Consider the following 27,024-nt stretch of genomic DNA (forward strand, 5'->3'; position numbering starts at 1 on the left):
AAATGACAAAAATGACAAAAATGACAAAAATGACAAAACTGACAAAAATGACAAAAACGATAAAAATGACAAAAAGGACAAAAATTAAAAAAATTGGAACAAATTTTTCATTTAAATCTTAGGTGTTTTATAAAAGTGTGTCAATTGACACAAAAATTTAAAAAAAATTCTAATTCGAATATCCATAATGATTTGATTGATGAAGCTCATTTAATGATTTTTTTTTCTTAGAAACAGTGCGTGGAATATAACAAAGTCTCTTCTAGAATGTTTAAATAATCAGGTTAATACAGATTTTTTTTTAATTGCGTTAGAAAAGGGTTTTATGATCCCTGACCATAAATATGCCCATCGCTAGTATTCCATACTTTTTTTTCCTCAATCATCATCCTCGTAAATAAGTTCATCATTTTTAAAGAACATTTCCAAACATAAGCTGATGATGCCATCAGGATTAAACATTTTGACTTTAAAACGCCACCACCATATCCTTCCCGGCTTCTCCATTCCACATTTCCAACCACAACCCACACAACAATATGTCTAAATACTGCCGGGAACAAATTCATTCAATTTCAATCGGCTTTCGCTTTCAGACAGATTTTACAACTTTCTCCTGTAATTCATTCTATTCCGCAGATCCTTGTCACTATCGGACGGACAGCTGCTGGGAGTGGATTTTCCCCCGGAGTTGGACACCGGACTTTTCGCATCTAGATCTCTCTCGCTGGCCCCGGGAACAACCGAAGCTTGAAAAGGTCGCCATATTCCATAGACCTGGCCCATCCAACGGCTGATGCTGCTGAAATCCTGTAAAACGGCTTTTTTGCATGAGAGATGGCTTGCAGCAGGGAAAATTTAATCCTGACGAATGAGTAACAAAAGCATTTTCCATCAGCAACCAGCAGCATCCCACACCAGGCAGAGACCAGCCAATGAGTGACTGACGTGGGCGGGTGGGCGTTGAGGATACTAACAGCAACAGCCCTAAAGTCAAAACCAATCCTCCCACTTCTGGTGGTGCTGCTGTTGCCTGACGAACTTTGCATTTGTAGGGAAAATTGAATCAGATCGGATCCCTAGTAAGACCCACCTTCGGATGATGATAGTGAGTTGCAGGAGGTATTAATCGCATGGAGCTGAGCTGTGCCCAAATCAAACCAACTGGATTCTCGGGGAGTAAAAAAACGAATAAATTTTAAACAAAAGACCGTTCGCCGTGTCGGTGGAATGGAATCGTGCAAAACTCCCAGTGTCTCGCATGATAGTGAGTAATAAATTAACGGAGATAAAAGAATGAATGAATGAATGAATGGAAAGTGAGCACCGAGGGCCGGAAGTGGAGGAACATTGCGCAGTGAAAGGGTTGAAGTTTGGGCATCGGGGAACACATCACTACTGGAAACAGACATCACCCAGCAGCGCCATTCTTCGTGCTCCGTGCAGTGCCTTGTTGTTAATGCACGGTGGATTAATCCTTATTAGTGTGTTTATTTCGGAGAAACACCTAAAGTTTTAATTTAATTTTACCCTCACGCATTCAATATCACATTTCGAACACCTGAACTGCTATTTAGTTTGCACGCTTTGCCAAATCTTAAATATATTTCTGAAGCATCTGATATATTCTATGAATTTTGTTTTACGATTAACACAGCTATCTTCTTACGAATAATTCAAAAAAAATCTTTTAAACTTTTGAAAAAAAAAATGTCTCTCTCTCTCTCTCTCTCTCTCTCTCTCTCTCTCTCTCTCTCTCTCTCTCTCTCTCTCTCTCTCGGTTGATTCTTTTTAACCTTCCAAAGCCGTTCGCAAAATATCCGTTTCGGGGAAATTTGAGTTGTAGTTTGATTTTGTTCTCCTGGCTGTTAATGTAAGTCGACTTTCATGATATCATATTCATTGTGTAGGTAATTTATTCAAATTATTCAACGTTTCAAAATAATGCCGATTTGTATTACCAGGTTATCAGAAACTGGTTTTAAAAGTAAAACGTCCGAAAAATCAATAAAATTTTTAAAATACTCATAACTTGACAGCGTTTCTGTATTTAAATGTTTCATTGATGTTTGCAATCGTCAAGAATCCATCTATCTGACAATGTAAAGACATGTTGGGGTCCAATGAAAGTTTTGACCGCTATCTCAGATCTTTCGGTAGAAAAAAAATCTTACTTTAAAAAGATGACGTTCAACTCTGGCTTTGCTTTGCTAACCGATTTTCAAAACTCAAATTTTATTTTTTTGTCTTTTATTTGATCATCATATTCATAGAACATACTTGGTCTGTCAAAATTCCCAGTTTTTCAGTGTATTGATGATAAAGTGATTTGAAATGAGCGCTTCGGATCATATTGACCCGAACAGCTTTGGAGGGTTAATGAAACTTTCACACAATCTATTTCAATTATCGCTCTTAAGCGGGCCATAGACTATACAATATTTGCACAAAAGCAATGAAATTCGATGAAATTCTTTTGCGGTGAAAACGATTTGCATCGTGTATGGCACTGTGTGGCATGGTGTATGGTGCTGTTTGTACAAAACACATCTGTACAAAATGCGATGATTCCACGACGATTGTTTGATTCTAAGCTCGCCCACACAAGAAACAAACATTTTTCACGCGAACACAAACGATTGCTGGCGAAAACAATAACAGCAACAACAAAAAAAAACCACATCCACCCGGCTTGAAGTTTATACAAACGGCTCCATACACCATGCCACGGAGGGTTGTTCGTACAAAATATTTCGAACCCATCCGCGTGGAATATGTTTGTATCGTGTGTGGGAGAGCATAGAGTCAAACAATCGTCGTAGAATCATCGAATTTGCACAAGCCATTTTTGTAGTCTATGGCCCGCTTAACGCTCCACACAATTTGTAAACTTTAAATTGGTTGAGAAAAAAAGATAAAGCCTTTCTCTTAAATATAGAAATTTGAGATTTCTTCACAAAATTTATTTGAATTTTGACAATTTTAATAAGAAAAAATTGAAATTTAATCAAAAATTGTTAAATTGTTCCACCTAGTATCTGATCAAGTTTCGTCGAAATCGAGTCACGCGATCAAAAATGATGCCGCGATCAAAAATGAGATCCTGTGTGTGTGTTTGTGTTCGTTTTACTTAAAAAATAAAATTAAAAAAAACAAGAAGATAACACTATGAATATTTTTTTCCCATTAAAACACATCAACATATTTAAGATCGTATTTTAGGCTTCCCAAACACCAGTCATGATTATTTGGATAAAACTTGCCCTATAAAATTACAATAACTCAATTTGAAATTTTTGTTAAATTCAATAAATAAAATGAATCATTCCAATCCCTCAAATTTTATGCCTTTCCTCAAATTTTGTGTTAAATATCAGGGCAAGCTCGGAAAAATCTGTGAAATCTGGCAACCTTATGTAACATATTTACTAAAAAAATATCCTAAAATTAAACCAATTATAAAGGGAACGATTCTGTGCGATGAAAGACTGTATCGATTTACTTAAGAAATTAGAGATTATTAGGTTGGCCATCTCTTTTTGGTCGATTCGATGTCCGCAATCCGATGAAGATCTTCAGTGCTGTGCCAAGATGGAAGCCGCAAAATCATTCTCAGAAACTTGTTCTAAATCCTCAGGAAAATATGTTAAATATTTTTTTTTTTCATTTTCAATGCTTTAATTTCTCAATTTGTAGATTCTTTACCTCATCACTTAATTCCTTATCATCTTTAATATAAAATAAAAACTTTAGTAATTTATTCAAAAAAACAATCTTTTTAAACCATTTTTTTTTTAACTTTTATCCTTCCTCCTCCTATACCTTATCTTATCATTTATTATCGAGAGAGAAATGGACCACGGAGTTCAATTTCAAGATTGCCATCTCTGATAATTTGCCATATTATAGGATACAGGTCCGTGCGAAGTACCCGTCCATGGGGGGGGGGGGGGGTTCGAAATTCAAATTTTGCTAGAAAAAAATAATAAGACCAATACCAAAAATGCACAACGAATGAGAAAATTTATTTCTAAAACCATTTTCTTACTTATGGGTGCCCAACATACATGATCAAAAAATTGACACTTTTTCTGATACCATTCAAAAACCAATCAGAATAAATGTTTCAAATTAAGTACGATTTCCGGTAAGTCAATAAAAAATCATTCAAAATGACAATCTTTATGCTGATCTAGAAATTTGTTTGAAAACAAATTTTAAGCAGTTTAGTTTACAAATTTGAAATCAAAATTTTGGAAACACCAGAAGTAGAATGCAAATAAAGTTCGAATTAAACGAATATTTGAAGTTTGGACATAAGAATCAGTGCACAGATATAGAATTTTTAAAATATTATACCAGATTTAAAAATAAATTATAACCTAAAAGGAAAATTAATTTCAAACCAGGTTAGAAATTACTCATTTTTAAAAATTGTTAATTTGAATTCCTTTTCTACATTTTCAATTGAAGGGTTTATGAAACAACATGTTCAATTCATAATTGAAAGCTTATACTGACAATGTACAGATTGAAAAGTGAGTGATTTCTTGAATGATCAATTAAAAACTGAAATCGTTTTTTTTTTTCATAGATAAATTTAAAAAAAATATGATTGAATCAAGATGATTTGAAATATAAAAAAAATTGTTACCTATTTTAAGTTTTCGGGCACAGGTTTGGTAATTTAAAATTTTAAGCCTTGAATTCTTTGCCGTCTTTTGTAATATTGGGTCCTGAAAAAGACAAACTTTACACACCACTAAGTTTTACTTATTAAAATTTATATTAATAGGCTTTCAAGAAGATTATTTTTTAAAACACAAAAAATTACGATTGAAAAATAAAGACTAACTTGTTAAAAATATTACAACCAATTCCAAAAAAAATTAATTTTTGAATAATATTTGTCGGTAAACTAATAAAAAAGGATTCAGTAAAATTCGGTATATTTATGAGAAGATGAAAAAGAAAAGTTTTTTAACAATTAAGAATGAAAATGTTTAAGTAAAAACATATTACACGGAAAAAAATTGAGTGGTTATCCCAAAGACGCTGTCATGATAATTTTACCATTTCAGCGCTATAGTATTTTCAACCATGAAAAGTTTAACATCGATTTTGTAAAAGTGCGCATGAAATAATATTGAAATTACTATGTACATACCTGGTAATTTTCGATAACTCTCAATGTTTGTTGTCGAAAATACTATGGTCATGATAATTTCCACATAATTTCTATTACAACTAGCGTTGGCATAGTAATTTAGACATCGTGGCACCAATTCATATCAACAAAATACTACGCACATGGTACTTTTGAGAACAAAACATTATTGACTCAAAAACATTAGTGCGTATGATAATTTTACCATGCAAAACATTCTTGTTGTTTACACTAATTCACGATCATTAATCATCAAACCCGTGAGTAAAAAAACTAATTTTCAGCTGCTTTAAAGTTTCATAACTTTGAAAATCGTTCCAGAGCATCGGGAGAACACACTAACATTGACCGACGTTTGTCGGAAGTGTGAATTTTAATGTTTCAAATAATGTCACATAATAACACATGCATGCAAATAAACAAACAAACATACATAGTAATTTTACTATTTAAATCAAGCTCCTCGCTCCTCCTAATTTTTTATCATAACACATACTAGTTTCATCATGAGACATATTAATTTTACTAGGGACGAAGTAGAACAATGCATCATTTCATTGACAATTTTACTAAAACGCAGTCGAATTTACTATGCGCAGCCAAATTGAACACATAGTAAAATTGCTATGCGTAAGGTATTATAAACAACAAAACATATTTGACTCAAAAATATGGTTGCCTGTTGTTCATTTAAACCACGGATTTAGTAATTCTACTTTGCTTTTTTTGTGTGTACCATTTCAAAAACTTATTAATAAAATAAAATTGATTGATCAAGAAAACAGCGTTTTGAAGCCTTTTAGAAATTTGGTAGATTTTGGAATCCTGAACTCTTATCTTTTGTAACAGATTTGGTGTCCTGAGCTCTTCTCTTCTGTCAGATTTTGTCTGTCATCTCTAGTTTTGGTGAAATGATGTTTATAAATTTAATGAAGTTGAGTTAAATTTTGAGTGAAATCTGAAGTCAATGAGTTCTGATTTTTTTTAAATTTGTTTCATTCAATTTGAAGAATAATATTTTGATGAAGAAAATTAAAAATGATCTTAAAAAAAATTCAATTGTACAGTTTTCAAGAACCTGAAGACTATGTTTACTGTCTGTGTGTTTACTATAGTATTATTGAAATTACTGAAAATTTATTTCTTTGAACAAATTTGTTAAATCTTGAAAAACAATTTTATGTTTGCTTTAAATAATTTGTTAAATTCAATTTGTTTAAAAACTTTTCAAAAAATCAAATTCCCGTTTATTTCTAAATGGGGTAAAGAAAACAAAGAAATATTTTCTTCGACTTTTTTCGCAGAAGCTCAAAGTACTTGCGGTCTTAGGGGATAACGGAATGAAAACCTTCGTTTAACATTTTTAAGGTTTTGTCAATTAATACAAAAACTCCTTGAAAAAAATATCAACTACTTAGAAATAAAAGCTGAAAAATACAAACTAATCGCATTTTTTTTATTCAGGGCACCCAAATTGATCATCATAAGTTCTCAAATTCTAGCACCTTGAAAAATGTGAGTTTTGTGGCATTGAATAATATATCAATCAAAACCCTTGTTGAATGTGAATTTCAGTATTGAAAAGAACATGAAAATCAAAATTGTGGCTGAAAATGGTTTCTTGAAGAATGTTTCATATTAGCTTAAAATTTATAATGACATACACGATTTTTTTAGAATCTTAAAGATGAGTAATAAGGTAATGGATATAAGGTTATATATTTTTACTAGTGTGAGTATTGAACACTTCTCACGTAGCTTCCAACTTGTTTCTTTATAAAATTAATATCTTATTATGAATTTTCAGGTTAAAATGGTGGGTTTCGAAATCTTAATTTTTATAGTTACACTTCAAAATAGCAACCCATTCTTAAGGTAGGGTTTTTGTGTGTCAAGATTGGATTTTAGGTACAAAAGATTTGTTGAATTGCAATTCCAAAGTTACAATAAAAAATACATTTCGATTCGTGAAGATCATATACTTAGTGTCGTAAAATAAAATGTCTTTGGCCTAGAGTGATTGAGAAACAAATTCCGCCGGAGGCAAGCCAATTTTCTTATATGTTTGTTTACACTCATTTTTGGACACCTTTGGGGTTAAGAACTTTACGATTACTATAGTAAATTCATTTCTTGATCTGAATATTTTACTTGGAAAAAATCTCCATGGGGGGGGGGGTTAAACTCCTTAAACCCCCCCCCCCCCCCCCCGTTCGCACGGCCTTGATAGGAGACCCTTTCCCATCCAATATACCAGGGAAATAATCGAAAATTTTTTTTCAAGATTTTCGAGCAAAATACACGAACAAAATGTTTGCTAATGAATTTTCCTAAAAACTTTCAATATTAGATTTTTGATTTTTAAATTTTCGAGAAAATTAGAAAATATACAATAAACTCTATCTAGAATTAGCCTTAATATAAACTGGCAACATTGTAGCAAACTAATGAGATTACGAATATAAAGGTGTGTTCTCTTTGATCATTTATATCAAAGACAGTATGTAATTTTGAGCTGATTGAAGAAAGCTACAATTCGATCATTCAACATTATATTGCCCTAGCCCCCCTTCAGGATTCATTTGTTTTGTAGACACCTGTTTTGGAAAAAAAACATATTCAAAAACATTGAAACACATAATAAAAAGGTAAAATTTACCTAGATAAATGCTCGCGAAATCCAAAACAAGGTAAATTTTACTTCGTCGAGGTGAAACTCGCCTCACATCGATGTTAAGTTTACCTGAATCGAGCTGGAAAAATGTAGAAATCATCAAGAAAAAAGGTTTCGAAGAAATTCTATCAAGCATAAGGTCAAAACTGTCAAATTTGAGCTTCTTAGTAAAAATTATAAGCGAAATCTGAAAAAAAAATTTCGTGTATTTTGAAAAAAAAAAAAGTTCAAACGTTAAACAAATTTTTGAAAAAAGGTGTTAATAATCATTGGTTTCTTTTTAGTAATAAGTGAAAAAAGGTGATTAAAAAGGCGAGATTCGATTTTGGCATCACAAAGCTTCCAAGCGTGTTGCCAAAAAAGAAAGGGACCTGCATTATGATGATGACATTGAACTCTTTATCGATGGACAGAGTTTTTTTTTTATTTGCTTCATTGGGAGAATTTTTGAGAAAACATCATGGAACCATGTATGTATGTTATATAGTATCTGTTCCATGAGCACACCTAATGTGAACGGTTATCTTGAATCGAATATTTTTATTTCGAATTCTACTGGCTGCGTCCTTTTGTCTACACATTTCTGAACATGATTTAAATAACATTTAGTTTGTGATTACCAACTACATTCCAAAATGCGGGGTCTTACTCCAGAGAAGAGAAAAAGTATCGTCCACAAGTGGTTTAACACGTTCGTCGCCATGGCACCCATATTCGGGTGACGAGTGTTTTTCCTGGGAGGCCCCGTCACGTAAAAAAGCATGTGACGCTCTCCCACTCAAGTTAGCCGCTCAGTCTAGCCACACGTTACAAATCGGTATCGAATTTCGAACACGGCGAATGCGTAAACAAATCCAGATAATCACATAAATGCGTTAAACTCTTTATTTTACATCCGAAAATATGATCTCCTTTTAATTTTTCTTATTTTTTTGAAGTTAAATTTAATTTTTTTTTTGTGATGGTCCCACAGGCCCAATTGGGTCTTTCCCCATAGGTGGACCCCATACGCTTCTTTAGAAGTGGGAGGGACAGCTTTTTTTATGAGTGTGTAATCCCACAGTTCATTCGCCCATTTCCCCTCAAAATTTCGTCGCGGGCAAAAGGGCCAATAGTTATTTCAAGATGGAAAAAGGGCATTGCAGTTTTTGAAATTGTTTTCCCAGGACGAGGAGAAGCACAAATCAGCATTTATAAGATCGTTGAATGTGCTAATGTGTTAATGTGATCATTTGGACCCGCTTTAAAGCCGAAATTTGCTTGAATATTGCTTATTTAATAAGTGATCCAAAAGGCGAACAGTCATTTTGCAGTTCAAAAGGGCGCTCCAATTAGGCGAATGAACAAAATGAGAGCACCAGTCTGTGGTAAAAAGGCCCACAGTTATATTTACTAATTTTTTGAAGTAATAAGTACGGCAAAGCTATATTGATCGATCGGGTGATGAAATTAAATCAATTTAAAGCGTTTTAGCGACTTATTAAGGAAAATGACTGTACGCAGCTTAATAGGAAATTGATTTTATTTTCTGAAACTTGGAATGCGTTTTTCTCTAAACAAAGGTCTTGGCGCATCAAAATTTCATGTTGATCAAATCTACCCCGGTGGACAATGTTATCCCGTTTTACGGTAACGATATTTCACTATCGCTATTTGAAGAAATTAATTCTTTAAATAAAATTAATCACCTCAATTTCACATATGAACTGTTTCTTTGACTCCACTGTGCAATTTTAAACAAATCGTGCTGTGTAAACATAAAATCCCATCCATCTTTTACCAAGCTTGCAGGAAAGCAACAAACAAATCCGGCTGAACACCGAGTGACCTCAAAGACTTATTCGTTTACCGAAGAGAACAAAAAAGAGCAACCCAAAAAAAGTGAACTCTCCAAAAGGGATTTGGAAAAACTCAATGGAAAATGGTCAGTTGAAAGTAGACAAATTTTCAACAAACACGAAACCGCATGGTCGTCATGGACTGAAGTGAATACAAAAGTGTAAAATAACTGGAAGGCGGCAAACGTTGAAAAGTGAGTGAAGCCAACGGAAGAGGCAAAAGTAAAGAAAAAAAAAGTTTTCGTTCGTTCAAAAGACCAACCCGACACGGGATGCAGGAAGTGGAATATTTTAGCGATATCTTATCCAGTGCCGGATCCCATCGTCCGGCCACCAGGACGGAAACCCAAAAACAGCAACCCAGAAACCAGACGGCGACAAGGGTGGTGCATCTTGCTCGGAAATGTAGCTACGACGACTTCGGACTGGATTCTCAGAAGCACCACCAGGAGCATCCGCCGTCAGCTCTAACCTCACATAACAAATGCGATGAAAATGTAAATCATGCCGCAGATCCTTTCCGGCTGCTGCCCGGGGGAACGACGACGACGACGTCGACAACGTCATCGTCTTCATCGGCGTCGTCACCTTTTGCGTCCTCCTCGTCGTCGGCCAATTCATCGGAGGAGGACAATTCGCCCACCGAGATGAACAACTGCCTCAAGTTTGCCGAGAAGCCTACCCTGGTAAGTGCAATTCTTAGTAGTAGGACGTAACTAACCAGTTGAATTGGTTTTCTGTTGCTAGTTTCTCATGTACCTACCTAGAAAGCTATCGGGTTTTTTCGATTTGTGCAAGAGGCTTTTCATTATTTTAAATTCACTGTTGAAATTTTGTAATAATTTAACTAACCAAAGACGACTAATTACGACTATATCCGGGTATGCTTGCTAGGTTAAATTTGTCATAATAGGACTTCTGGTAGAAAAATAAGACCTCTTTTAATCAAAAGAAGGACAATGTTTAGTTTGATTTATTGATGGATATATAGGCTGAGCCCGTCATCCCGATATCTTAAAAATTATCTTATATATAGTTGCCTCCTTAAATATAACACATACTGATTTTTCACTGTTTGAACACTGCAGTTTAAGTGCAATATATGACATGATCAGTAGACCGAATCGATTTGGGATCATTTATAAACTTCTCAAACCCTGGGGTCTTAAAAGCTTCGTTATGTTTAAAAATTCATCCATGATCTTTTGCAGAATTTTTAGTAAAATTTTGATGACAAAATTTTCCCTATTACATTTTTGATGAAAAATTCATACATAAAGAAAAGTAAAAAAAAAAGTTACACTAAGAGTATCACACTAATCGGGTTGAATCCTTAATATTATTAGTTATTTATTTTGAATCCTAATGTACTTTCCAATATAAATGCTAAAAGTTTCCAGTTTTTTCCAGCTTTGAAAATAAATAGGGGATCTTGAAGGTTCCGCTTAAATGAAAAATTTCGGTGAAAATGTTTCAAATATTAAGGGATAATTGAAAAATTATAAGTTAGGAATTCCAATCAGTTTTCTTTTAAGCTCTTGAATATTCAATTTATTCAGATTCTTGGTTATGAAGTGACTAAAATATAATTAATGTGAAACAACAAACCAATAAAATATATTTCCAGCTGAGTTTTCCTAAACCTGAAGACTTTTAGAAGTTAAAAAATTTATCAACTAAAATATATCATCAATGATTTATTTAATTTTAAAAATCCTGTGAGAGAAGATTTTAATTAAAATTATTATTTTTCAAAAAAACGTTATCTTAAAAACGAATTTATGGCTATTCTTCTAATATTGTTTTCACCTGTTTTGTGAATTTTTCTTGAGCAGTTTTTTAATTTTAATTTTCCAGATCAGAATTCTAAATTTTAAACCTGAATAAAAATTCGGAATTTCCAATTTGAAACTAATTTTTTAATTTAATTTAAAAACAAAAATTCTCAATAGTTATAAGCTGAGAAGGGCATATTACAACAGAGTTCTTCATCAGAAATCTCAAATTTGAATTTTGAATCTTTGATTTTCTATACGGATTTTTTCTTAAATTATTTATTCTTAATTCAACTAGTGAATCTTATTATAATTTCTGAAGGATAAAACCCTGATATTAAAATTCTGGATTACCATTTTGAAGTTTTTTTAAGTTTTGATTCTGTATAAGAATTAAAAGAAAGAATTTCAAATCGAAATAATATTAAAAATGCTTTGTAATAAGATTTTTAGAGGGGTCGACTGGATGATTTAATGTGATTGTTTTTCGGCTTATCATTCTTTATTTTCTTAAAACGATGTTTTGATTGATCCTACGTTTCGATGCTTATTGGCATCGAATTAATCTATCGTTCCGCATGAAATTTCTGTGCTAATGTGAAGCTTACTGTCCATTTGTTTTTTTCTCTTACCGTCTCTATGATTTCAAACTAATTTTGGATTTTTTTATGGTTTTTCGTGATCGATTTTTTAAAGCGGTTCCCTGAGGAAGATGACAATAAGCATCGAAACGTAGGATCATCAAAAACATCGTTTTAAAGAAATAATGAATGATAAGCCGAAAAACAATTACATACTTTGAAATTTTAAATGTTTTCTATTTATTTTCCGGAATGATAAGCTTCAAACATGGAATAATATCTTGTTTTAGTTTCATATGCAAATCGAAATTTTAAACAGGATTTTGTCATAATGATGAACCGAACTGAAAATTAAGAACAATAATCTTGTTACAGATTTCACAATTCGATTACAGGCAAAAATTTTTTATTTTTACAAAAATAAATTGTAACCACAACATCGAAAATGATTCAAACCTAAATAAGCTTACCGGATATTTTTCCGCACTTATCCGGGCAGGGCAAATCCGAGCTATTTTTTCCGAAAACCTTTCCAAATCTGCGTATTCGATTTCAAAGTTTATAACCGAAAAATTGGGTAATATTCAGCCAAATTAAGTTATTCTTCAAAATCAAGAAAAAAAAACTCGAATAATTTTTTTTTTTTTCATCGAAACACATCATATCATTTGGATAAAATTTTCTAGAAAAATCATGTTGGACGCAACAAACAGAATTGTGATCACACAATTTGAATTTTTATTTGAATTTGCATGTAAAATGAAAACATTCGAAAATAAAATCCGGGCAATTTGGCAACCTTGGTGAGTCCAATCTTACTGAAAATTCGATATTTTACATTTAGGGCTGTACCAAATTTTCATTCACCAACTTCTTGTGTGAATAATTTTTGATAGCGATTTTAGAGTACAGCCTTTAAAAATCTATCAGCAAGTGAGAAATATTTTAAAAACTGTAGTAGAGTTGTTGACCTGGGATAAGATTTCGAGGTTTAGGCCTGAGTTCTGATTCGAGATTTTTGCTTTTGAATTAAGTTTATAGAAGAACATTTTGCTTTTTTTGGAACATTTTGTTTTTCGAGTTATTGTACTTAATTCGAAAAAATTAACAAAATTTGATTTTAACATTCTATTGTGTTGTGAGGCTACTTGGTTGAATGAATTTTTTTTAATTATAAGTAATGAAGCCCAAAACATAAAATTGGGACGCTTTTGTTTGTTATTCAGATGAACATAAAAAATACAGCAAATTCAAGCTTCTATGAAGGTTTAATTATGGTTAAAAGATGAATAAGAGAGTGTTTTTTATGCACCATCAAGTTTGTAAAATGCCTCAATCCTAAAATAACAGGTAAAATATCAAAAATTCTGATTTTCATTACTAAAACTTCAAATCTAGGCCCTACTCAACCCCTAAGAAGAGAATTGAAGATCTCAAAACAGATTATATAATTTTTTTCTTATGGATGAACTGATTTCATAGCATGGCAACCCTAACTATTGATTTATTTCATTAAACTATAAAAGACATATATTTAAATATCGGTTAATATCAGCTTCATGACTTAAATATAATTATACTAAAGACTTGAATATAATAATACTTAAGACTAGAATATAATTATACTAAAATATTGTCATAGAAACAAAAATTTTGTTTGAAATATTTATAGGCGCAATTAGCCCGCACGGCTTAAGATTCTGCAATTTAGACAGCTTTTATAAAAAAAAAAACGTTTTCTCGAGAAGAAGATTCCAACATCAAAATTACACCAGAAGAAAACTGATGTCTGGTTATGTGCATATATTTTTTCTACACAAATTTGATGGAATATTTGATAAACCCAGTATTCTGCTCAATAGGCGCAAATGACATTTCTTCTCCTACATCTTCTACATAAGTTTCAAATAAAAACAGGCAAAGCATTTTTCGGAGATGCTAAGAAAATAGGAGCTAAACTTGACTATTTTAGGGGGTACTGAATCCAAAAATGTAATTCCCTTTTTATATTAGCTCCCATTGTTGAAACAAAATTGTGAACTTATGAAAATGAGCTAAAGTTAATCAAACAATTTCGTTCAGATTTCTGGAAAAACTGAAAATTAAAAAAACAAATGTTTAGTTTAAGTAAAAACACTAGTTCACACCATTTTTAACAAAGTAAGCTGAAGATCACTTTTGATGTGAAATCGAGCGCTAAATCTGAAAATTATATTCAAAGAATCTAAATAGAACAGCTTTTGAGAAACGCTCCAAATATGAAATTTTGAAAAAATTAAAAAAAATTGTATTTATAACATTAATGCGAAATCTCTTTTTTGCTTATTAGAGGTGAACAAATTTACTATCTTACACTTTTGCAGCTTTCAAGTTCAAGTGCAAGTTCATCAATGAGTGCATTAAGTTCACTTAAGGGAATTGGGCAGTTGAATCTCTTTTTCAGCCAATATGTAACTTTCAAAACTTGCATTCAAGTAAATATGTGACTTTTGGTTGCTTGGGTTATTTCTTCTTTTGTGAACCCCCCCCCCCCCCTTTCGAAATTTTCAAAAAACTCGACGGGGGAAATAATACAGTTTGAGGTTTTTTTTTATGGAAATTTTGAAACATTCATTAAATATTCTAAAGATTACAAAAGCAAAAAAACTAATTGTGGAAGATGGGAGTTTTATCACCTTGTATATTCTTGATTTTATTGATTTTTCGCTCGAAAATTGCTTGATTTATGGGTTTTATGCAATGATATAATAAGCAATTTTGTTGCACACAAGCTTTTGTGCAATTTGTTCTTATTAATAAGTTTTTTGAATTAATTTTTATTATACCTTCCTCCCGATGTGCCGACTCCAAGTGACAAAAAAAGGATTTGAAATTTTTTCCGGACTAATTTTTGAATGATTTATGGATGATTTTGGACGGTTGTCTTTCGAGATATTTTTGTGATGCTTAATCTTAATTGTAAGTTTCAGCAACCATTTGTGAGAGTTTTATAGTGAAGAGAGCATAAAAAATCTTAATTTTTATTATTTTCTCAAACATTATTTTGGCTGAGATTTTTCTATAAATTAGGCAAATTGCAGAGTCGAGTCGCGTTCGTGTTGCTCAGTCGATCGGATCGTTTTTCCTGCGCTCTGTTATTTGGTGTGTTGACTAAAAAGTCAATCGAAAGTTAAGGCCACTCCAATGATCGGCCGAAAGTGCGGGAGAATTGGTGTTAAACGTTTTACGAGATTAAGAGTATGTAAAACTCGATTTGAAACCAGCCGTTGATAAATGGTTTTTGTAAAGTGAAGAAAGTGTTTAATAAAAGTCATTCAAAAATGGTGGCTGCATTCAGTAGCAGAAATCTGCCCCAGTCTGTGGGTAGCGGAGTGGCCACCAGTGATGCCACATTTCTATCGGTATTTTGAAACCCAAAAAAATCTTTTATCGGTATGTAAATCCTAAAAATCGGTATGAAAATCGGTATTTGAGGCGGATATTTCAAAACGCTTACATTTTCAACTTCCTAACGTATTTTTCTTTAAATAGAAGCTTGCAATAAACAGCAAGTCTAAGAACTCTTATGAATGTTCATTTTCAGTTCAAAACTAGCTGACTAAATGTGTTTTAGCATATATTATTGCATTTTCTCCGTAACTTGGTTCTTAGTAACACTAGTTTACACAAAATGACGGTTTTGAAATTTTAATAGAACTTTGTGTTTGTTATGACTTGTACATTTTTTTTTTAATTTTAAAACTAACTGCTTTTGCTGACGAAACAAAAATCACAAATGAAAATTCAGCAGAAAATCCGAAATAAGTGTTGCTTTCCAGTACTCATAACTGAATGGAAATTTATTTCAAAAGTTACCGTTTGATAAGAAAAACAGAGGCATGGCGAGCACCTTCAGGTTACTCGTGTTAGGCATAAATTAAGTAAAAACTTGAGACTTTGATGTTTGGCTAAAGTGGGATGTAGAATTGATAAATTCGATAGGGGAAGAATAGAACCGTCAACCTAAAGGAAATTTTAATTTAGTAAGCACTTACAAATCCAATGGCTTTTTGACGTTCGAGGCAAATATGGGCCCAAATTGATATTCTTCGTTTTATTGATGGATTTTCGCCAATCTGGCCAATTCAGCTTTTGGTATTACATATGAGTTCTAGCGATTAGAAAAAGAAATGATTGCAGATAGTTAAGAGAGTTGTTGCTTCAATTTTTTTATAGCCAATAAAAAATGAATTTTATTCTAAGAAAAATCACGCATTAGTCATATGAAAATCCAAGAATTTTATGCGAAAATAAATGAGAAATGTGCTCTTAAAGAAGGTGTTCTTCCGAAAAAGATTAAAAAACACATAGTTTTACTATAAATAACTGAAACCCCTTTTTGCCTGGCGTGGTCTTTAATTCCGCGATCCCTGCAGTTTAGATACTTATGATATAATTTATTTGGCTAACAAGATGCAGAAGGATTCGACGATTATACCGATGATATTACATACCGTGTATCTCACTAGAGCTTTAATGCGATCGTCAATTGAGATTGACCTTATGGAACTTCTATTGGCAGTCGCAGAAGGTCAAATATCAGCCTTGAGCTTAGTCCATTGGTTTTGAGGTTGAGTTGATAGTTGATAGTGCATCATTTGACAGAACAAAGGAACAAAATAGCGCGAACAACTGAACGAATTATGAGGGTGAGCCGTGAAGATCTTTGCAGAATACTTTAAAAGTTGTACAGATCGAAGTTACGCCACGCCACGCCTACCGAACTTGGTCTTCTTTCTCCGGGATCTCTACGAGGATAGCTTGAATGAAGTGGAAATGTTAAAGTGGAATGAATTTTGAGTCAAAATCTTAAAAATCGGTATGAAATCGGTATGTTTTGCCAAAAATCGGTAATCGGTATATACCGATTCTTGGTCAAAATTTTGGCCAAAAATCGGTATAAATACCGGAAAATCGGTATGTGTGGCATCGCTGGTGGCCACATAGTTCAGCTTACGCATACAAAAGAAAGGCACACGGAGTGTCACTGACGTGTGTATGCGTGTTTGAAGTGAAGTTTTGTGTAATAATGTGTGCAAAGGGAGAAGTGAAAGGTCACATGATAGAGAAGGGACAAGGAAAAGAAAAGTTCTCCCCTCAATGAGAACCTGACGAATTACCAGCAGAGGAAACCAAAGCTAAGTATTTTTTCATTCTATTCATACCTATTTTTTTCAATTGATGTAATACTTTTAACGAAAGCCTCTTAGACTGAATAATCACAAACATAGTTTTGTAGTAGTTGATCAATTTGTGTTTTACGATCTAGAAATAGATTTTGAATTTAAGATTTTTCAGGGTTTTAAGTTTAATCCCCCTTTTGTAGACCCTGCAATTGGAACTTGGGTCAGCCGGAAGAGCAGCTTTGTTTTAACTATCCTGTTTGAACTTGCTTTAAAGGAAAAGCTTCAGTGAATGTATTGATAGACCTGACACAAGGTTGTGTTTGTGAAATCATTGGAAATAGTGATTGGATTAGCCGATGATTTGTCATGATATGTGTGATGGTGTAAGGCTGATGTCATGCTGAAACAACTAGCAACGCAACGCAACGTTCCAATAAGATTGCGTTGCATTGCATTGGTATGTCATGCTGGCGCGACCTGTCACTTTGAAAATCCCTACAAATCATCACTTCTCTACATCTGATAATGCTTTGAATCGTCTCCTTTCTTTCCGGAGCCATCAAAAACTCATCGAATCACGACCCGGATTGCAAGAATGCCGAAATTTGAACCGACAAAATTCCTTGTTTTTTTGCCGGAACTAAGAATTCATGAAAATTTTCTCGCCGATTAAGATAGTTTTTAGTTTATTATCACAAGTTCGGACAGAACTTCGTACTATTGTGCTTAAAACCCGGAATCACTGCTTCAAATCGAGAAAAAACAATGTTCCTATTGGATTTCCTACTAGTCGCGCTACTAAACACATTGGCATCAGATTGGTCGCGCTACTCAAAGCAACCAGTATGACAGGTCTGCGCGATTTCCATGGAGATCAAATGAGAGCTGGTTAGTCGTGTGAACGTTGCGTTGTAGGTCGCGTTGCTAGTTGCTTCAGCATGACATCAGCCTTATTCTCTTCGCTCCCTCCCATTCATAGCCATAGCCCCCTCTGAAATACACCGTGTCCCGTCGGGTTTTCTCTCTAAGTGTGTGTGGGTTGAGAATGATTGTCTTGAGGGAGAAACGGCCTCGGTGAGGTAGGTTTCTCTTTTTTTCTGTTTCTATGAAGGGTTGTTGATGGTTTATTGGGTTTGGGTTAAGAGCAGGAGAGACTGTTGGCATGAGAATTTTTATTATTTTTTTTTCACGTTTAGATAGACGTTTGTATGTAAAAGAGGAAACGATGAGAAAATTACTCTTATTAGGGCTGTCATTGTGTTTTGTATACATGTTCCGTCATTGAGGGCTAAGAAAAGAGTAGAAATCTTATCATTGATATAATGTTTTTTTTCTTGAATCGGGGTCAGTGGATAGCCGAGAGCTACATATGTTTGTATGTTCAATAGTAAACGCGGGCAAAGTAAAGTTTCGCTTTGTATTTGCTGTTATGCCCCAAATATGGTAAGCTCGATGGCTCAATATTGTGGGGGTGTGGTCTTCGGCTGGGATTCATGCTTTCGAGGAAACGGTGCTCAGAGGTATGATTGTCTGAAGTCTTTGAAGGAAATAGTTTTCAAGTCCGAGATCGAAGATTTACGTAAGGTCGTCCTAGAGGGTTTTGAGTAGCAAACGGAAGATGGCTTATTTTGATCTTAAATGTGACTGTGTGAGTGCACAGAAATTCGCGGCTTTATGAGCTATAAGAACATTTTTTTTTTTTTTTTTTTGAGATCGCAGCAATCGTTGAAAAAATCTCAGCCAGGCTGATCCTCTCGTTGCCTTGCTCCTCGTTTGTTTGTAAGAGTAGATATATGTATGTACCTCTATAGCTTAGCTTAGCTTAGCTTGATTAACTACTCACATCCACCTTAAACCGTAAAACCCGAAATGCATGGTTGAAAAAAATATATGCATGACTTGTTCCAAAATCAAATTATGATAACAATCATTTCGAGTTCCACGATCGCTGGCGTGGTTCAGTAGAACAAGTTCCACATCGCCAATGGTTGCTACTCCGTGATTGACCGAGGCTATCAATTTTATTCAGAGGTCAAATGAATGGTGCTTGGGATAAGCAGCTCATTCACACTGCACATAACTGATGCTCTCTCTTTTAACGTCAATAACGGCGCCGGCCACGTCCTAGTAGTCAATAGATAGGTTGGAAAAAAGAGAAAGGATGAAAGATCTAATTTGTGCTTTAGGACCGAGGTCACCTCTGCATCCTAGCAAAATAATTTTGGTTGGGAGAGGGGTTAAAGGAATCGGTTGGGAGACACTTTTGACTAGTGTTACGGTGAACAATAAATTTTGTTTTCCTGACTCATAAAGTTTCTATAGAATGCTTTCAGTTCATTAGCAGGCATGAGTATGTTAGGTTAAATGGTGATAAAAAAAGTTAACGACTATTACCAAGTATAAACATTAATTTTTAAAAATAATTCTTTTATATAGTCGCTTAATCCAATGGCATATCAAGAGCTCTCTATGAAAATCCTAACTTGAAGTTAAGCGATGATGAATGAACATGGAAATTCAATTATTTTTGATTGACGATTTAAACACAAATATCATAGCAAAATTTACGATTAAAATATCAGTATACGAAAAAAAAGCTCAGCAAATGTCTCAATTTTTAAACATAGATATTCTTAATCGGGATTATCAAAACTATGACTTATCTTGACCTAAAATAACTCCGGGCCATTTAAGATTTATCATTAGTCAAATTTTCTGTTGTTTTGATTCTGTTCCGTTCTGTATAAATTAGCGGAAGCTTCGATGAAAAAACATCAATTTAAGTGTTATGCAATGGATTGGAAAAACAAAATAAATGAAACGATACTTAGCTTTGAATCGGGGTCCAAGAATTGTGAAATCCAAACATCCAAGATTCCAACATCGTTAGTGCTAGTAGTCTTCAGTCCAGAGGTTCAACATGCCTGATTTAGTGCTTCGATAACAGATTAAGGTCTACTGGAAATGGGATCCATTGACCTCAAGTCGATCTGGAGATTTGGGCTGCTCTGCTGTGACACCGAAAATCTTGGTACAAAATCACCTCGGCCAAACCACAACAAATCTGAATTAATTCCACGTTGCAATGCTCAACTCTACCGGAACTTCAAGGATTTTCAGTATTCGGGGACAACTTCAAAATTTTTTAGCAGTTTGTACGGGATCAGCAAGTATCTTAGACAAATCCACACCGCTTGAAATTCACTTTTCAATTGAATCACAAAATTCAGCAATAACTCTTCCTCAAAAATAAGATTTCAGATAATTTATATCCCTTAACGGTTCGATCGCAAAAGTTGTTCAGTATTTTTCAATTCGCGAGAAAAGAAACGGGAAAAACGCGACAGCGAAAAAAAAAACACTTCCGTTTTCGAGCACGGCTTGCTGCGATTCCAGTAGATATATGTATGTACCTCTATATGCACAAAGGTAAATTGCGATTTTCGTCACAACGGGTAAAGAGAAAAATGGAAAGATATGTAGCAAGGGACCTAATCCACACAAGTGTCTCAGCTTTTCAATCATTTTTCAAGTTAAAATAAAAGTACGATAGAAGATTTGATGGTTCAAAAATAGATATATAATATAAATTTTCATTGAGATATTCTATATTCAAACTATTGATCACCTCGTTATAAAAAAGTAACATTAAAACGATCCAAAAATTAAATAATATCATTATAAAACATGAGACAAGTTAAATAGCATATTCGACAGCAAATAATAAATTATTTTATTTTTTCCTTTCGACGAAGTGAAGTTGTCGACATTTTAACGTTGAAAAGCATATGCCAATAGCGTTACATCGTTCACGTCTTAAGAGCTGATTTTCATGTTCAATTAAAATATCGTTATACCTACTCGATACTATACTACATTTCTCATTATTGTTAGTTGTATTCAATTATCAAATGCTTCATTCATACTGTCTCAAGTTAAATGTAAGAGGCGCAATATGTTTCGCAAAAAATCCTGCTTTTTAAAAAAAAGTATGTGGCGATCAGACTTAACATTATCAACTGGGATTCAATAATCAATCTATTTTTTTTTTAATTTTTGAAAAGGATGGTTTTGGTCGGTAAACGGAATTTAGGCGATACCTGAGATAAGAATGTAGTGTGATCAAAGGTAAAATTTGAGTTTCTTGATAAGGTAAGATTGCATAATAGAAACTGATCAAGTGGATAAAACAAAATTTTAACAACCAATCACTTGACAACTGGGCAGGTATCTAAATGTGTGCGTAATACCTGTCGTAGATTATTCACATTAAAAATGTTAACAATTTTATAACAGTTGCGCTAGTGATTGACTTGGTGTCATCCAAATAATACATACCTTAACATTCATTACATATGTAACTAATGTCTCGTATTTAAAAATTTTCTCTGGTTTCTCAAATCATCTTAATTTTTACTTGTTTTATCCAGCTTCATGGCATTCCACCATCGATTCCTTCGAGGCAGATGCTTTTTATTAATAAATCTTGTTGCGCAAGTTAAATATGTTATTGATTAGGACATCACGGATCTAGTTAATTCAAACACAAAATATTTCAAATTACCAAATAAACTTTTTGTTTCAGTTTACTTGCAAAAAAGGATATTGGTTTTGGTAATGGTTTTTAATTTGTATATATTTATTCCACTTTCTTTTTCTAAGTGTTCATAAATTGATCGTTTCAGCCATATAAATTAATATCTAGTAAGCAAATGCGGATAAAGTTATTTTTCTTAACCGTGAATAATGTATAAGTAGCTTGTAAAATTGCTCAAAATTCAAACAGCGGAAAGTTTGTGCTGAATATAGACCAATATATGAACGCCTTGTAATCAATATGAAGATTTTATGCTCCACCGTTGTTGGATAAGTGTCGTCATTTGTAGATTACGATGTTGTTTCTTCAATCTTTTTTTTCAGCGTCAGCCTATCGTCTGTTTGATATTAATTAAAGTTTCTTTCACTTCTTTAAAATTACTTAGCACCAAATCTTTGATTATTATTATTATTTTTTTTTTGTATTTAGGACAACACTGTGTGTGGGCACGCGAGACTTCCATAAATATGTTTCCCCTGTAGATCACTGGGGCAAATAGTCTTCCAGTTTATTTTTGTTTGGTTTTTATAAATCTTCATATATTTTTTCCACTTTTTTAAAATTCCTCCAAAGATTGAACTGCGATTTAACAATTGCTTCTAACTAACAATTTTACTTTCAGGATTTAAAATTGATTTACTGGATAATGGTATTTCTGAATGTCTCATTAATTATTGTATCTTTTCAAAGAGTATTTTGACCTAAATTTAGAAAACAGCAAGGAAATGGTAAACTTTCACGCATTAGTGTAAAAGATGGCCAACAAAAGGATTTCTTTTTATCATATATCATGTTTCTGTTTAACTTGTGTTCATTTTAGTCATGAGTTATAAAATATTCATTTCCGATATTTTAAAAAAAGCTGCTTATCAATAACGTTTTAGTTTTCAGAGAACATCACATGCCACTAAACTGAATTTAAAGTTTCAGTTGATCTTATACCTTCTACAGTAAACGCATTGAACTCTATTATACCTTTTTGTATTTTTTCGCACTTATATCACACTATAGTTTACATATAAAATAACAACTTCCATAAATTATTGATAACAGCTTTTTCTTAAACTGTTTAATATTAAAAAAACGTTTTTGTTAGTGCTCTCAAACATTAAAAGAACTTTTAGATATATCAAATCGCCATATAAAGACCCTGCATTTTGAACAATATTTACTAAATTTTACATCAATGCGCGTGGCTGATTATTTCTTGATCTTCAACCCCTCTTCAATCTTCACAGCCTAGCATAAATTCAAGTGGGCCGAGGAAGGATTTAGAATTTCCGCATGTTGAACTGGATATTTTGGTAATACATAATTACATTATCTTGCAGATTACCGGTCGACATCGCTGATAAATGTTAGAAACAATACTTTTTGTTTTATTTAATTTGATTTATAATCCTGTTTTCTTCCAGCATCATGAAAGTCGCAATTCAATATCGGTTCAATCATATTATATTATATTATATTATATTATATTATATTATATCATACTATATCGTATTATATTGTACTGTATTAGATCGTGTTGCATTATATTTTGTTATATTGTATTATTTTATATTTAATATATTTTATACTATATCATATTATATACTTTTATATTTTATTTACATTATATTATTTTTCAACAACAAGGGCAGGGGCATCTGGGTATCCTCGTTTTACAAAAAGATCGGGTTACCGTGTATGCTAGTACCGTATTGAATACTAGACGTTCCTCAATTTATGTCAAGGGATTTTGGCATGGTTGAGAAAAATAAAGTATTTGATTACTTTTTGTAAAATAAGGACGCACTCTTTTTTCGGAAGCCTTGGTGGCGGGATTATAATTTGCATGCTATCGTGGTTAGTCAACAATATGGTTATAGCTTCTCGAGACTTTTCCCCTTTTCACCCTGGATACCGTTAGTGCCTCTGCTTACGATTCCATTCCTTTAGAAGTCTTATTGAGTGGTTATGATTGTGTTGTGTGGTAGCCAAGATGGACGTGTGGGTTATTTTTTTTGCCACAACCGCGGCGCTGCCGTAAACCCAAGGTGGATATAATACATACATACAAATTAGGCAAATTGCAGAGTTTTTAACGAATTTTAAACTTTGTATCTAACATTTTAGGTATAAAGTATAGAAGATAGAATACAATTAAAACTCATTACTCAAATGACTTTTGTATTTGTTTTACTTATAGTTTGTAAAAGAAATCTGTCTGCCACATCTACTGACCCATTTTCAAGCAAAAATCATACAATTTATTTTCGACAAACATTAAAAAAAAAATCAATTTTTTCGCCTTGAAATAACCTTCGAAAGATAATATGTGATCCTTTTATGAATGCTCACAGCATCAAACACAGCCTGGAAAGTATTACAATTTATTGTAATTAATTTAATACACTCAAAATTATTGAATATAGGTCAAATAAGAAGCAAATTGGATGGATCCCACAAAAACTTCCAACAGACAGCTTTGCTAGTAGATACTTAAAGAGTTTAAGATTCCGAAATATTTCACCACTCCGCTGAATTTATATAATATCCACCAGCTGTTTTCTGTCCACTTCTGCAGTAAATTTGGATACTTGCAGACCAATTGTCTAATCCAATATAAACATTCGAAACTCCTCCCAAAATAAAACTTTTGGAAAAAAAATCGGAGAACCCATTTCCCACACTTCAATATTCCTTAAAAATTAAACTTTTCATTCAATCATGAATTAATTTCCTACTATCAATTTTCCGTACAAATTTTGCAGCGTAATTTTTTGGCTAGTTAGGAAGAATTGAATAAAATATTTGAATTCACTTAGCAGGTAGTTTTCTGAAAATTTTACGCATTTGATTTTAAACTATTTATGTCCTTATGCATCTCAGCAAACATGAAATCGTATCAGAAGTGAAAACTTAAGTCGTTCGCAATGGTGTTGCTAATCGCAATTCAAACTGCAAAGTGAAAAGATTGTATAAAATTTCGTCTGAAGACAGTTTAAATCGGATATGATAGAAAGTTTGCCATGTTAGTAAATTTTTAAATGATTTAACTTCCGCACGGGCATCAAGTGAGATTATTATCGTTATGTTTTCTGCATGATGATTCAGGGAACTGATTTACGTCAAACTAAAAACAAAAAATGCTTAAAATTTGGTTTTCATGATATAATTGTAGAAAACTCAAACAGCTAGAAAGCACACCGTGGAATAGAACGCCAAAACTAGTGGACGGAATGCTACATACAAAAGGGTGGTCAGAATTAAAACAAGGATTAAACGAAATATAATTGTTGAAACACCACATGTGTAGGGGAGGAGCGGGCTATATGCGCCTATTAAGCAGAACACTGATTTAATCAAATATCACATCGAATATGTGTACAAAAACTATATACACGTGTGCAGGCATCTGTTTTCTATACATTGGAGTAATTTTTATGTTAAAATTTTCTTCTGTTTCCAATAAAATGATTTTATTATAAGTGTTGTCTAAAATGCCGAACATCAAACCGTGCGGGCTAAATGCGCCTATTTATGTTTGGAACAAAATTTCTGTTTTTTGGGCAATATTTACGTATAGTTTCATTGAAACTGCTAGAAAGTAATTATTTCCGTACGACAAAGCTGAAGTTTTATGAAAATCTAAGTACATTATAATTTTATTAAATAAAACAAAAGTTAGGGTTGCCATACTATGGAGGCAGTTCATCCATGAGAAAAACTTTATCAAATCTGTATTAAGATCTTCAACTCTCTCTTAAGATGTTATTCAGAGCTAACACTTGAAGGTTCAATGATAAAAATCATTTATTAATTCTATTTAAACTGTTATTTTAGGATGGAGGCATTTCACAAACATGTTGGGGGCATACACAAACACTCTATTATTCCACTAATAATAATTATTAAACATCCACAAAAGCTGAAATATGTTTAATTTCTAAAGTTCATTTGAGTAAGAAATAAAAACCATCCTAGTTTTTGTTTTAAGCTTCTTTACGTATAATTTTTAAAAGTCGAAATATTACATCAAAATGTATCAAAACCTTGTATGATTTTTTAAATTTTTTTGAGTTTGTAAATTCATAAAATTCTTTCTTGTCTTATGTTCTAAGCGTATCACCCTCAAAATGCATTGGTCAGATATGCTGTCTAGTCAGCCATTTCATCAAACAGCCGTAGGGTCATTTAACCCGATAGACCCATTTAGGAAACCTTTCCCCTACACGGAAAAAAATTGCATGGGTATTCCAAAGCCGTTGTCATGATAATTTTACCATTTCTGCGTTATAGTATTTTCAACCACGCAAAGTATAACATCAATTTTGTAAAAGCGCGCATGAAATATTATTGAAATTACTATGTACCTGGTAATTTTCGACAATTCTCAATGTTTGTTGTCGAAAATACTATGGTCATGATAATTTCATCATAATTTCTATTAAAACTAGCGTCCGCATAGTAATTTAGGCATTGTGGCTCCAATTCCTATCCACAAAATACTACGCACATGGTACTTTTGAGAACAAAACATTATTGACTCAAAAACATCAGTGTGTATGATAATTTTACCATGGTAAACATTCTTGTTGTTTGTACTAATGAAGGATCATTTATCATCAAACCCGTGAGTAAAAAAACAAATTTTGAGCGGCTTTCAAGTTTCATAACTTTGAACATCTTTCCAGAGCATCGGGAGAACACACTAAAATTGACCGACGTGTGTCGGAAGTGTGAATTTTCATGTTTTGAATAATGTTATAATGCATGCATGCAAATAAACAAACAAACATACATAGTAATTTTACTATTTAAATCAAGCTCCTCGCGCATACTAATCTCCATCATAACACATACTAGTTTCATCATGAAACATATCAATTTTACTAGGCACGAAGTAAAATAACGCATCATTTCATTGACAATTTTACTAAAACGCAGTCGAATTTACTATGCGCAGCCAAATTGAGCACATGGTAAAATAACTATGCGTAAGGTATTATAAACAACAAAACATATTTGACTCAAAAATATGGTTGCCTGTTGTTCTTTTAAACCACGGATTTAGTAGTTTTACTATGCTTTTTTTGTGTGTAGTAACATGTTTAGGCCAAACTGCCCCTATCAAATGAAAATTTCCAAGAAGTCGAAACCTGATGTTAAATATTGTTTTTTAATACATAAATCTATTTAAAACAAAAGCAGTGCTAAGCAGAAACAAGTAATTGTTTGGTTT

General features: G+C 32.9%; 1 protein-coding gene across 1 annotated transcript in view; it reads left to right on the forward strand.

Annotated features, from left to right (window-relative positions):
- Nucleotides 1-644: 644 nt before the first annotated feature.
- LOC129745974 (EGFR adapter protein-like) overlaps nt 645-27,024 on the forward strand; it is a 28,084-nt gene continuing 1,704 nt past the window's right edge. The window contains exons 1-2 of the mRNA XM_055739386.1: nt 645-1,267; nt 9,626-10,365. Coding sequence (XP_055595361.1) covers nt 9,952-10,365 — 414 coding nt within the window. The 5' untranslated portion in view covers nt 645-1,267; nt 9,626-9,951. The remainder of the gene's footprint in view (nt 1,268-9,625; nt 10,366-27,024) is intronic.

This window comes from Uranotaenia lowii, chromosome 2 (genome assembly GCF_029784155.1).
Source record: "Uranotaenia lowii strain MFRU-FL chromosome 2, ASM2978415v1, whole genome shotgun sequence".
Classification (NCBI taxonomy): domain Eukaryota; kingdom Metazoa; phylum Arthropoda; class Insecta; order Diptera; family Culicidae; genus Uranotaenia; species Uranotaenia lowii.